Source organism: Ictidomys tridecemlineatus, chromosome 6 (genome assembly GCF_052094955.1).
Source record: "Ictidomys tridecemlineatus isolate mIctTri1 chromosome 6, mIctTri1.hap1, whole genome shotgun sequence".
Lineage (NCBI taxonomy): Eukaryota > Metazoa > Chordata > Mammalia > Rodentia > Sciuridae > Ictidomys > Ictidomys tridecemlineatus.
Genome location: NC_135482.1, coordinates 100,476,992 through 100,491,219, shown reverse-complemented (window position 1 = coordinate 100,491,219; position 14,228 = coordinate 100,476,992). Strand labels below are relative to the sequence as shown.

The 14,228-nt window shown below is 37.3% G+C and overlaps 1 protein-coding gene and 1 pseudogene across 1 annotated transcript in view; one reads left to right on the top strand and one right to left on the bottom strand.

The window, feature by feature from the left end:
• The first annotated feature begins 1,414 nt into the window (after positions 1-1,414).
• On the top strand, positions 1,415-5,392 carry LOC101974734 (protein tyrosine phosphatase domain-containing protein 1 pseudogene; annotated as a pseudogene).
• A 4,346-nt stretch (positions 5,393-9,738) lies between these two features.
• LOC101974454 (antigen WC1.1) overlaps positions 9,739-14,228 on the bottom strand; it is an 87,002-nt gene continuing 82,512 nt past the window's right edge. The window contains 1 exon segment of the mRNA XM_078015878.1: positions 9,739-9,857. Coding sequence (XP_077872004.1) covers positions 9,739-9,857 — 119 coding nt within the window.

Genomic DNA, 14,228 nt, shown 5'->3' with positions numbered 1-14,228 from the left:
GGGTAACTGTAAAAATTACAGATATTAAAGCTAAAACTATTACTTGCACTTCAACAGTGGTGAAAGTGACCTCAATATTTTAAATCAAATGTTGGCGATCAAAGCCATGGAAGTAAAAGAACTAAGGAAAGACCACCAATTTTTAGGTCCTTGCATTCTAAAGTCATCCAGGATTCAGGAAATGACATAACCCTTCTAAAGTCTGTGCAAACCTGGTGAGTAACCTGATGTCCTGATCAGAGTTCCTCCACAACAGGAAGTCAATCAGTATACATTAGGCAAAGAGGAGGATTGTTGAAGATGTCCCTGATACTTCCAAGGGAAGCCAGGTGTTGTCAGCAAGACCCTGAAACTTCCTGGCAGACAGCACAACCAGTCAAGAAGATAAAGAAGCCAAAAGGCTTTTCACAAGTTCCCAAGAGAGAACTTAGAGGAATCTCAGGAGATCTTAATAGGAAGAAGGTCTATTTTTGCTCTTAAACACCTGTCAGGAAAGTACAACCAAAACACAGCCAACATGGACATATCAAAGGAAAGAATGTTCTTTAAGAATATCTTTTTTTAATATAACATGAGATGCACACTTGTGTCAGCCCTACCAAAAGTAAGTAGAGATGCTATAGAGAAAGAAGTCTGATGCATGAGTGTTGTATAATAACTATCAAAAGAGACTCTGCTAAAATCATGTTTTACCTGAATTAATTTAAGTTTGATCATGATTTAAACACACACACACACACACACACACACACACACACACACACTTTAATAAAAACATTAAAGTTTACTTGCTAAGCTTTTGGTTATGGCCACTATTGGGAGCTCTGATAAGTATGTCTGTTCCTATTGGTCAACCCTTGCCCTCTGAATCTTCTAATAATGTCTGCATCTTCCAGATTGGAACAATTACATGTTAAGAAGATGGTAACACAAGAATTCCAGCCCATCCCCACAAATGAGGCCAGTTTTTTCTGTCAGTTCACGGAGAGGTCACAAAGGAGGAACTGAATACCACCAAGAACAAGGTGAGGAGCTCACAGTGGGTCCTCACTCACAGCTGAGCTTGAGATGACGGCACACTGTACCTACTGAGAAACCTGACCTAGACACACCATATAAAAAAGGACTGGAGAGTACAGAGGGCCATTCCAGAAACATGTATAAACATAGATTTGCAGGTATGTGGCCTACAGAGGAGTATGTTGCCTATGTACTGGGCTGAACTTCACTGTCCACCCAGGGTAGTGAGGAGTGGCCTGGGAGGTCTGCTTCTGCAGACCCTCAGAGGTAGCACCCCTGCGGTAGCCAGCTCTGCCTGTCCGCCTGCACCACTGGGCTCTGGATGATGAGCGAGCCACTGGCTCAAAGGGCTCTGGATCCTGACAGTGACAGCAAAACTCCAAAAGAAACTACCATGGCTGTAGGAGTCTTGCCTCCAAATGAAGAACAATATTCCATGTTGGTGAATAATAGTGGGTGTTAAGATCTGTAAACAAGTCAAAATAACACCTGGTATTTTGCCAGGGGAATGTTAGAGTTCCTAAACAAGTCTGGATGGTGTCTGGCAAAATGCCAGAGGGAGTGGTTTGAGAAGTAACAAAAGTGAGCCATTAAGTGTGGAGATTCCTTATTGGTTGACTGATGTATCTAGTTTATGTTAATTAAGATAAGCTGTGTGGAATGTATATATACCACTCCTGTCCTACAATAAACGGCTCCCACTCCTGCTGTATCAACGTGCACAAGTTATTCGTCACCCCCCCCCCCGGTTATTCTGCTGCAGTGGGACTGCGGCAGATGGTGGCCCGTTACGGGGAGCCCTGGGACACTCGGGGGTAAGTGATGAAAAAAAGCTGCCCGTCCATAGATAGGACGGGAGCAATCTGCTCGTCCCTAGGCAGATAGGGCGAGAGGAAAAATGGCCATTTCGAGAAAATGGAGAAGATTGATACAGTATGTTTGTGTCTTGTTTTGTCTCAGTGTATTGTATTGTCTTTGTGATGAAAATATGGAAGGGGTGAGAAGTAAATTAGTAAGGGAAGGAAACACCCCAGTGGAACCAAGAATAGTTAGGGCATGTGTTGATAGAAGCCCAGGAACTCTAGTCAGAAAGAAGAAAAAAGTTCAGAAGAAGAAGGATTATCAGAAAAAAAGTTGCAGCAAAAGGCTATTACTGAATACTTTTCGTTACCGGAGGGTGCATGAATTGTTGCAGCGGCTGCCACATGCGGGAGTGGGTCATGGTGCAGCAAGTACTTTGCAAGCAGCAGCGGCAGCCGGCTCTTCCTGCCGGGAGCCCAAATCTAGACCTGACCTGGAGGCAGTCTACCAGGCTCTTGCTCCCTGTGTCCAGTAGCAGTTTGAGTCTGGACACTCCCCGGGGCCATCTGGGGCTGCCCAGGATGCTACAGCCTGCAGAAGACGCTACCAGTGTCCCTGATGTTTGGGCATTTTCAATGCCAATAACTAAACTACAATGGTTCTCCCACACCTGGAAGCTAATGAGTAATGACCACTATTAAAGCTTATTTCAAATGTAAAAAACTTTGAGATAATGTACTAAATTGTTCAGAAGGTTGTTTTCTTAGTAGAATGCTACAAGATTTTCTTTAGCCATCCAGAGTTCCTGCCTTCATCCCAGTGCCAATGAAAACAGGGTGGAAGAATTTCCAGTATTGCTGAGAACTGGAGGAGACTTCGGATCAAGCTAGCTGCCTGCAGAACTTACCTGGACTGTGATTTAAGCTAGCTGCCTGCAGAACTTACCTGGACTGTGATTTACCGAGACTGTGAGTTAATCTATTGAGACACTGCTTTACCTGCACTGAGACAACAAACTGTAATCTACCACAAATTGTAACTCGGTATCTTTGCTAAAGGTGTTATTGCTGGTATAATTTTTCCAAGGGCTTCTTGCATGGAGCCATCAAGTGGCTTGGTATTGTTACATTTTGTATCCTCCCTTTCTGTTTGTAGCAGGTTATTTATGGTGTTTGTGTAAAAACCACTATGGTCGTTATTTAAATTAAACAAAAGGGGGAAATGTTAAGGTCTGTAAACAAGTCAAAATAACACCTGGTATTTTGCCAGGGGAATGTTAGAGTTCCTAAACAAGTCTGGATGGTGCCTGGCAAAATGCCAGAGGGAGTGGTTTGAGAAGTAACAAAAGTGAGCCATTAAGAGTGGAGATTCCTTATTGGTTGACTGCTGTATCAACGTGCACAAGTTATTCGTCACCCCCTGGTTATTCTGCTGCAGTGGGACTGCAGCAAGTGGGCATGCTTCAAACATGAAAGGAAATTCAGAACATCCAACACTGAAGTACACAAAAGTGGAGAGCGTGTATGGACATGACATCCCTTGACACTGATGTGTTCCATAGAGTGTGATGGTAGAGCATGCAAATGTGAGAATGCAACCTGCTGGAGTGAGCAGAAGCAAGACATTAAGGGTTTTTATTTATCCTGGGTCACTGACAATATCCAGGTCATGGCTCTCCTGGAGAAGTACCACATCATGGAGCAGGTCCTCAGTCATGGTCTAAAATCAATAATCAACCTACAGCACCCTGGTAAGGATGCTAGCAGCTGTGGAAGGAAAAAGGTTACACATACCTTTCTGAAGCATTCATGGAGAGTGGCATTATTTCTACAATTTTGTATGGAAGGATTATGGAGTAGCATCTCCTACCACCATTTAGATATGGTGAAGATGATGACATTTGTCTTACAGGAAGGAAAAATTGTCATCTATCATCACACAGGGCTTAGCCAGACAGGTGTTTTAATAGCATGTTATTTAGTTTCTGCAACAAGAATGACTGCTGACCAAGCAATTATATTTCTGCAGACTAAGTGACCCAATTCAACACAAACCAGAGGACAACTGCTATGTGTACAACAATTTACTCACTCTGACTCCTCTCACACAATAATTTCTCTTTCTGTGATTCCAAAGCATATGCTGTCACATTAGTCTAGTACCTAATTTGCCACCATCATCTGATTCATGGTTAGGAGTCATGACTTCTGAACATGTGCCCCAAATTGTCCAACTGGTCTGCAAATTCCTTGCTGAAAACAGGCCAGTGGTGATGCAGGTCATGGTGAAAGCACCTGAACTCTGCTGAAATTGAAAAGACCATGACTGAGATTATGACAATGTGGCTGGATGAAGAGTTAATGAAGCACAAGAGTGAGGCATCAGACCCATTTAACCCTACTGCAGTGGTGGCAGAGTATGAGAAATGAGATGATTCTTTCCAATGAGCAAGAGTTTGACCCTCTTTGGAAGAGGCAGGATGTCCAATGACCCATCCAAAAAGGCGATTCAGGTACAGTGACTCAGAGTTATAGAGGACCAAAACTCTCCTGGAGCAAGAGGGGACACCATTCCTGCCCAGGACGTGCTGGGCTACAACCTCCAGCAGCAGAAGCCCATCAGACATTGTGGAGACACACCATCTCCAGAACTAGATTTCCAGAGGAGGCATTGGTTGGCAACACATTTTCTTTCTGAGTCACTCTAAGTGTGGAGGTTTGGAAAGATCCAAGGATGATGAAACACCACTTCTTTGAGGGAGAGACATTCAAAAGTACAATGAAGTAGAACCTTCTCTGTGGGTATTTCACATTCATGCAATCCTGGGGAACCAGTTACACCAACTTTGCAAATCTCCATAAGGATCTAAACCCTTCTCAGCAGCAAGTGGCCCTCTGTCATTGTGAACCACACAGTGGTTGGGGCCCAGGCTCTGTGGAAGGGGAAGGCAGGACCTGCTGCAGCCTTCCAGGCAGAAGCTTCATCTGGTGTCTTCATTCTTCATTCAAGACACAGCTCTTGATTGGACAAGAACCCAGAAGAGCAAAGGTCTGTCTGAAGCAGTGCAACATGCTGACTTGCCATCTGAACTGACTGTTAAAGCAAGGAGGATACTGGCAGCCAAAGCTCTGACAAATATAAATGAGTTTATAGAAAAGGATTAAGTGAAAAGGAAGGTAGAAATGTGTCAGAAAGAACTAAATTTCCAAAGTGGAGCGTGGGAAAGAACATGTGGTGAGAGAGTTCCTTTCATCCCGGGTCATTTGATGTGGTCTTTGGTGGAGCAACTAAAGGAGCCTATAATCTCCAAAGAGGATGTGGACATGTTGGTTGATAGACACACAGGTGCCACTGAAGCCCTGTTCTTATTAGAGAAGGGACAGCACCAGACTATCCTTTGTGTGTTGCATTGCATAGTTAACCTGCAGAAATTCCCATGGAGGTGGAGGAAGATTGCCTTGTTCATATCATTGAGGTTTTAACTAAGGTTAGTTTTGATTCAGAGAATGGACCAATAGTTTACAAAGTCCTGAAGAAAATATTTAAGCACGTTTTGGGTGGGGAAAAATGAAAAAGAGCCCCAAGCCAGGCCTCTTGTGAAGGTAAATTTCTCCTCATGATGAATATGTCAGGCCTAAATATCAAGATAACATTTCTGTTCATCTATGAATAATGTGAAGTTTGTAGAACTACTTTTTCTCATAGTACTTTATTTTTAATGCTGTTGTCTTGTGCTTAGAATGATCTTTTTCAGGGAAATTATTTTTTAAAAAATACCCTTGAGCTTAGGCTGTGTTGTGGCTCAGTGGTAGAGCGCCTGTCTTGCATGTGCAAGGCACTGAGTTCAATCTTCAGCACCACATAAAAATAAATAAATAAATAAAATAATGGTATTGTATCCATCTACAACTAAAACAAACAAAAATTTAAAAAATATATTCTTGAGTTACATCTTAGTCTTGAAAAATTGCCATAAATTTGGTGCCACTTTCTTTTATTTATTCAACTGAATTAATATTGTCTTATTAACATTTTAAGTATGTGTGTTTACCTTAATTCTTTTTGACATTCTGGAAAAAAGTAATTTCAAAACAATTTTTTTGATAGAACTTTTCCTATGTATTTTACCAAATAGATAATTTTTAATAGTAAAGCTTACTGCATATGTATCCCACAGGAAAGTCACAAAGAGTCTCAAATGTTTTAAATTTGTTACTAAGAAATTTATTGATATGTTTTTAAAGGACTTCTAAAAATTTTGTTTGAAATTTCTTGGTTTTTGTTTTTTATAAAAGTGTCAGAGTTTCGAAGTGTATTATTTTTCAAAGCCATTTACTTTTGCTTTAGTGGATAAGCTGTAAAGTGACTGGGATTTTTTGTCTTTTGGTACCAAGGTTACTTAACTGCTGAGCCACATCAGAGCCATTTTTGAATATTATTTAGAGATGGTCTGGCTAAGTTGTTTAGCACCTCTCTTTTGCTGAGGATGGCTTTGCACTCATGTTCCTCCTGCCGTATTTTTTTAAACTGTTGGGATTACAGGCATGCAGCACTGCTCTGGGCTATGACTGGGATTTTTTGCCTGTAGAAAGTAAAGGTCATCAGGCTTCCAGATGATCTTTCCAGCCTTGGCTGTCACAGTAGGCAGGAGCAAGTCTCAATATACCAGGCCTATTCCCACTCTCCTAAGCTGCTGCTGAGCCAAATCACATCTTACAAAGGAAGTGGGGTCAGAAGTGGGCAGTGTGGGAAATTGGTAAAGAACAGGACTTGCCTGTGTCCCTCCAGGGTCTCCACAGAAAGTATAGTCCTGCCAGCTAGTTGTGCTGGCTCTGCTGTCTCCAGACATCACAACCATTCTGTAAAGGAGACACAGCCAGAATCAGCTAGGGCCAGGCCCGTCTGCTTGTGCTAATACACTATCCACATAGACAATGGCCTGACATGGTCCCCATTACCCAATCTGAGTTCCATAGGCCCACTAGTCTCAGGCCTCTGTCTTTGGCTGCTGATTTGCTATGAGAGAATTACAATTTTTAAGTTGAATTGGACCCCAGGTTGCATTCACCCTAACTGGTTTCAGATAAGGGTGACAAAACTGCCTAAACTCATTTCTTGCAGGTCAAATTATAACTCAGTACTTAAACCCACAACTTTATTTAAATTAAATTAATATGTAGGAGTAGCAAAGGCCAAGCCACAGAAAGGACACCAGCTTCTTCAGTAAAATTGATATTAATCAGACCAAACTAAACAAGGTATTATTTAGTTTTCAAGATGGAATTTCTGGGTAATCAGGATTAATTTAAAATGAATAAAATTTCTTCAACTCCTTCACTTCTGAATTATGGGTCTAGAACATCAGAAAATATTTTAGTCATTATGGGTCTTACTAACTCTAATGGCAAAGGCTAACTTTAACATTCTTCCATATTGTTTAAATTATCTTATAAAATCAAATCCAATAGCAATTGACAAACTTGCTAGACCACTCCTGAAATGTCTCATTTAGGAAAGAAAGAGAGGAAGCAGTTGCATTAAATCTAGAGGTACATTAGATTTTTACCTCCCCCCAAGAATAAAATGTCCTTTGCTCCATCAATTTCAAGTAGGCAAGTGATACTATAATGTTTTTTATTAGCTCGCTTTCTTTTTCTTTCTTTCTTTCTTTCTTTCTTTCTTTCTTTCTTTCTTTCTTTCTTTCTTTCTTTCTTTCTTTCTCTTCTTTCTCTCTCTTTCTTTCTTCCCTTCTTTCTTTCTTTCTTTCTTTCTTTCTTTCTTTCTTTCTTTCTTTCTTTTTTCATCAAAAACCCCCAGCTATTTGCTTTGTATGTACAAAATGCTTGTTTCAAATTATAGAATAGTCATGTTTTGACCACAGCACTGCACATCTGAAAATCCAGGTACATTAGCTTGAAAGGAGATATGATCAGTCTATATAAAAGTATTGTGTTTATTTGAATAAAAGTGAAAAGAACAACTACCAAATAAAACAAAACACAAATTTGTAAGAGGCTGATGTGTTCAGGAAACAGTTGCTATTGCAGTTTCCTAAAATGACTGTGTCTATCTAATGAGGTCCAACAATGAAGGTAGACCTCCAAATGTGGGGACTTCATAGTCTAAAGAAAGACCTTTGAACTTTCTAATATAGCTAAATGATTCCCAATTCTGAATTACAGAGGTGCATGGGAAGTTTTGAAAAAATAACTGTACTTATGGTTTATAAATTTCAGAATCTTTAAAATAACTTTATGTATCTTATGGTAGGAAAATACATTTTATTTTTAAATAAAATATTCAAGTAATAAAAGTAAACAAAACCAGACTCAGGTAGTCAAAGGTCAAATTCTTTTTCTTTTATGGTAAAACTAGAGGGAAATAAAGTTCAAAATGGGGGATCCATGAAAATTAGAAGAGAGTTCAGTGGAGGAGAAGAAGAGAATGGAGGAGGACATTGGAGGCACATGAAATGTGAGTAAATGCAGGATGAAACTGACAAAATTATGCTAAGTAAATATATGGATATATTAGAGTAAATTCAATCTTATATAAAGAAGCAAACAAAAAACAACAAAATATAAAGAAGCAAACAAAAAACAACAAACAATAGAGTAGAGGCCAGTAAGCGGCGGAAGGGAGGAGAAGCAGGAGACTGGAAATACTAGGGATGGGAATAGAGCAAAATATGTGAAATGTAAGTGTGAATATGTCAAAATCTATCACACTATTATGAATATCTATAACACATTAATAAAAACAGAAGGAGCTTGGGCTATAGCTGAGTGGCAGAGTACTTGCCTAGCATGTGTGAGACACTGGGTTCAATTCTTAGCACCACATAACAAATAAATATATAAAGAAAATAAAGCATTGTTGTCCATCTACAACACAAAAATATTAAAGAAAATAAAAACAGAAAAAATCATTTAGTAAAAGGAAGCAATTATAAAAATATGTAAATAAAATCTTGGTTTAAATTTATTCAGTTAGAATGCAGATGTGGAAAAAAAATGATGTTTGCATGTAAATAACTGAATTTTGGAAAATTTAATATTGATAATAATGAGTCTCAAGCATAGAGAATTTTAGAGTTTGGCTTGCTTACTCGATCCTTTCCAACTCAAATAAATATGTGAAAATGGTCTTGGATGGGAATAATTCACAATAAATACAGCCACTTAGAAATATTTTGCAATTCTGGTGGCTAGAATCATTGGCTGTTTAAACAAGATAGCAGAGAAAGAAGTAGAGAACAATGAAAAATGATAGGAAACAACAGAATTTAATGATTAATAGTACAATTTTATGGAAAACATGAAATTTGGAGAGTTGTGGAATAACAACAAAGAAGAAGAGGACATTGGAGTAAAAGACTAATAGGCAGTAGCAGAATTTAGTTATTGATATTCTATAAAAACTTATGCAAAATTAGAAAAAAAATATAGCTATTTTCCATCAACCTGATACACTCTAATCACTAAATGTAGGTTTTAGTCAAGCATGAATGGAATTTTTTTAATATAACAATAGGTATTTCTAAGTTAATTTTTGTAAGCCCAAGTTCTTAGTTCAGGACTGCATTCCAGTTTTACGCTGTTCAAGAGAAGAATAAACATCTGTCCATCTAAAAGAAGCAATTGTGTAGTGTGTGTGGGATCCTAGGTGGGATCCATTCAGTTTGAACACTGAATTTTCAGAGGTTGCTGGGGGTGAATGCATTCACATTAAGAGAATGACACTGGTATTTGAGGCTCAGAGTATTTATTGTGAATAAAGGATACAAGTAGAAACTTTCCAGTAATGAAGAAGACAGAACTAACTCACTCACTCTCTCTCTCTCTCTCTCTCTCTCTCTCTCTCTCTCTCTCTCTCTCTCAAGACTTGTTTGCACACACACACACAAAAAAAAAAAACTTAAAAGGTATTAGGCTCAATATCATCATATTCAAGGTCTTCTTGTCTCAGGATCAATAAGGATGCTGTCTCTTCCATGTTAGAATTGTCAGCTTCTTTGAGAGACTGAGGAGAGATGCCTGAAACAGTAAGAGAATCCTGGTTTCAGTGATGACACAAATGAAAGTCCAGAGTCCTCTTGAAGAATGAAAGGAATAGTAGAGTGGCTCCAAAATATCTATGGGGAACCAGAATTTTTCCGGAAGGAGTGATAGAGCTATATCACATTGACTATGTCCTGTGCAAATGTCTTGATTTCAACAATGAGAAGGAATATGAGTTAAAAATGGTGAGGAGTGGCAAAGAGATGCAAGTGCTCTCTTCCATACCAGGCTGGTCTGATTCCTTAAGCACTTCAGGCAAAAGATGACCTCCCTCAATTCCTCTGTACCTCAATAACACACTACACTTTTCCTCACAGGATTCATGATAACAATTTGGGTACTTTGGAAGATGCAAAAGAAGGGCAGCTTAACTGAATTCAATAGTTTTCTTTTCCCATGGACTGCAAGACCATATACAGGTGAAAAGCCCATTTTCAAAATATGACACCACATGTTATTTCAAACAATAAAATAATTTTTTTTCTTCTAGCATGGAAAATTTTAATATCTCTATTTAAGGCTATTTTACATTATTAATTAAAGTGAGAAATGTTATTGAAAATAATTGGTCACATACTTCCTTAAAAATAAATTTTTATAGATGAAAGTTTGGATCATCATATGTGGATCAATAAATGTAATCCATCATATAAATAGAATCCAGGAAAAAAATTACATAACTAACTCAATAGATGCAGAAAAAATAATCAACAAAATTTAGCACCATTCATATTAAAAGTTCTGAAAACACTAGCGATAGAAGAAAACTATCTCAATCTCATCAAGGCTACACATGAAAAACATCACATCATAATGAATGGTGAGGAAATAAAAGCATTCCTTCTAAAATCTAGAGTAAGATAAGGATTCATACCCTCACCATTCTTATTCGATGTAGTTCTTATAATATTAGCTATATTAATTATATAAGAGGAAGTGATTAAAGGGATACAAAGAGAAAAAGAAGAAATCAAATTATCTCCATTTGTAGATGATATAATTCTATACATAGAATCTCCATCAGAAGAGTTTTAGAGCTATCAAATAAACACAGCAAAGCATCAGAATACAGGATAAATGTACAAAAATTAAGTTTTGCTATATGCCAATAGTAAAACCAACAAAAAATGAATAAAAGTATTCCATTTAAAATAACCTTAAACAAACCAAAAACATGGAAATAAACCTAGCTGAGAAGTTGAAAGACTTCTAAAATAAAACTATAAAACACTGAAGAAAGAATTTGAAGAAGACTATAGAAGATGGAAAGGCATCTATTGTTCTTCAATAAGCAGATTTAATATTGATAAAATTACTATATAACCAAAAGAAATCTATAGTTTCAATCAGTCCCAATCAAAATATTAAAGACTTTCTTCACAGAGATAAAAATTATTCCCAAAATTCATATGGAAGAATAAAAGATCCAGAATAGCCAAAAGAATACTGAGCAAGAAGAACAAGACTGAGGCATCACAATTCCCATGCTCAAATCGTGCTGCAGAACTCTTCCATCAATAAGAGAATAGTGTTTTTATAAAAACCAACATGAAAATCAAAGGAATAGAACTCATGGAGATAAACCCACACAGATACAGTCATCTGATACTTGACAAAATCAGTAAAAACATACATTGGAGAAAAAATGGATGTTATGGTTTGGATGTGATGTGTCTTCCAAAAGCTCATGTGTGAGGCAGTGCAAGAAGAGAAACAACTGGATTGTAAGAGCCTTAATGCAATCATTACATTTTTCCCCTTATGGAGATTAACTGTGTGGTTAACTGAAGGCTGGTAGGGTATGGCTTGAGGAGGTGCATTCCTGAAAGCATGGCCTTGGGGTATATATTGTGTATACGGAGAGAGGAGTCTGTCTCTTCTTCCTGATCACCATGTAGGCTGCTTCCTTCTGCCAAACTCTTCCACCATGATGCTCAGCAATATGTCCAGCCCCAATGAATGGATCTTGCTGTCTATAAATAGAGACCTTTGAAACTGTGAGTCCCTGAATAAACCCTTTCTCCTCTACAATTGTGCTGGTTGGATTTTTTTTAGTCACAGCAGTGAAAAGGCTGACTAAATGGACTTTTTAACAAATGGCACTGGGAAAACAGGATATCCATATGTAGAAGAATCAAAGGAGCTCCCTCTGTCTCACCTGCATAAACTTCAACTAAAATGGATCAGAGACCTAGTAATTTGACAAGAATCTTTACAATTGCTAGAAGAAAACATAGGGCCAACTCTCCAATACACAGGAACAAACAGTGGCTACCTTAATAAAACTCTCAAAGATCAAGAAATAAAGCCAAGAATCATTTGGGGAAGCTTCAAATTTGAAAACTTCAAAGAGCAAAGGAAACAAGATGATGATAAACAAAATGATGAAAGGGAGCCTAAAAATGGGAGGAAACTTCTGCCAATTATTCTTCTGATAGAGAATTCATATCCAGAATATGTAAACATCAAAATAACCCAAATAACCCAGTCAATGGGTAAGTGAGCTAAATAGACATTTTTTAGAAGATGACATGAAAATGGCCAACAAATATATGAAAAAACTGTCCAACATTCTTAACAATAAAGGAAATTAAATAAAAACTACACTGAGGTTTCATCTTACCCCAGTTAGAATGACAAGATTCAAGATAAATAACAATCAGTGCCTTGTATTAGGTTATTGTGAATGGAATAGTTTTCCTGATTTTTTTCTCAGCAAATTTATTATTAGAATATTGAAAAGACACAGATTTTTTAAAATATTTATTATTTTTAGTTGTAGTCGACATAATACCTTTATTTTATTTGTTTATTTATATGTGGTGCTAAGGATTGAACCCAGGGTCTCACAAGTGCTAGGCAAGCACTCTACCACTGAGCCACAACCCTAGGCCAAAAAGCTATTTATTTTTGAGTTCTGATTTTGTTTCCTACTTTCCTAATTTTCTATATTAGTATTGGAATTCTTCTGGTGGAGAAGTTTGAGTGTACTACATACAGGATCCTTTCTTCAGAAAACAGATAATTTGGCCTCTTTTCATATTTGTATCTCTTTTATTTCTTCTCTTTTCTGATTGCTCTGACTTTAATTTCAATAACTATATTGACTAGTAGTGGTGAGAGTGAACATCCTTTTCTTGTTCCTGATTTCAGAGAAAATATTTTTAGTTTTTCTTCATTCAATAAGAAGTTGGCTTTGCATTTGTTATACATAGCCTTTATAATGTTGAGGTAAGTTCTTTCTATCCCTAATTTATTCAATAGTTTTAACATGAATGGGTGCAAAAATTTATCAAAAAAAGACGTTGGAAAAAAAGAGTCTTTTTTAAAAATGGTGCTTGGAAAATTGGATATTTGTATGTAGAAGAATGAAACCAGTTCCCGCTCTCTCATCCTGCATAAAGGATAACTAAAATAAATGAAAGACCTATTAATTAGACCAGAAAATTTGTGATTAACAGAAAAAAATGGGCTCACTAATCCAACATATTGGCACAGGAACCTTATCAAGACCCCCAAGGCTCAAGAAATAAAACTAAGAATCAGCAAGTGGGATGGTATCAAATGAAAATATTTCTGCACAGCAAAGGAAACAGGATAATGAATAGAGCACCTATAAAACAGAAGAAAAAAATTTGCCAGCTATTCTTTTGACAGAGGATTAAAAACCAGAATATACAAAGATTTCAAAATGTTAACACCTAAAAAGCAATTAATCTAACTAATAAATTGGCAATAAAGCTAAACAGGTATTTCTCAAAAGAAGTATAAAATGACCAAGAAATATATGAAAAGCTGCTTAACATCTATACCAATCAAGGAAATGCAGATCAAAACTACATTTTTATGTCATCTGGCCCCTATTAGAATGGAAACCATCAAAAATATACATAATAATAAATGCTGGTATGGATGTGGGGAAAAGTACTCATTCATTTTTGGTGATACTACAACCACTTTGGAAAACAGTATAAAGAGTTCTCAAAAGATTAAGACTGAAACAACTTCATGACTTTCTCACCCCTTGATTTTATCCAACGAACTAAAATAACCATACTGAAGTGATATTGGCATATCAGTGTTGATGGAAGCACAATTTACAATAGCTACATTATGGAAACAGCCTGGGTGCCTGTCTGCTGATGAATGGATATAGAGAATGTGGTGAATATGCACAATAGAATTCTACTCAGCCATAAAGAAGAATTAAATTATGGCATTTACATGTAAATGGCTGGAATTGGAGAACATCATACCAAGGGAAATATACCAAACTCAGAAAGTCAAAAATTGAATTTCCTCTCTTTTATGCAGAAGTTGGAGCAAAATAAGGCATAAAGGGAAAAA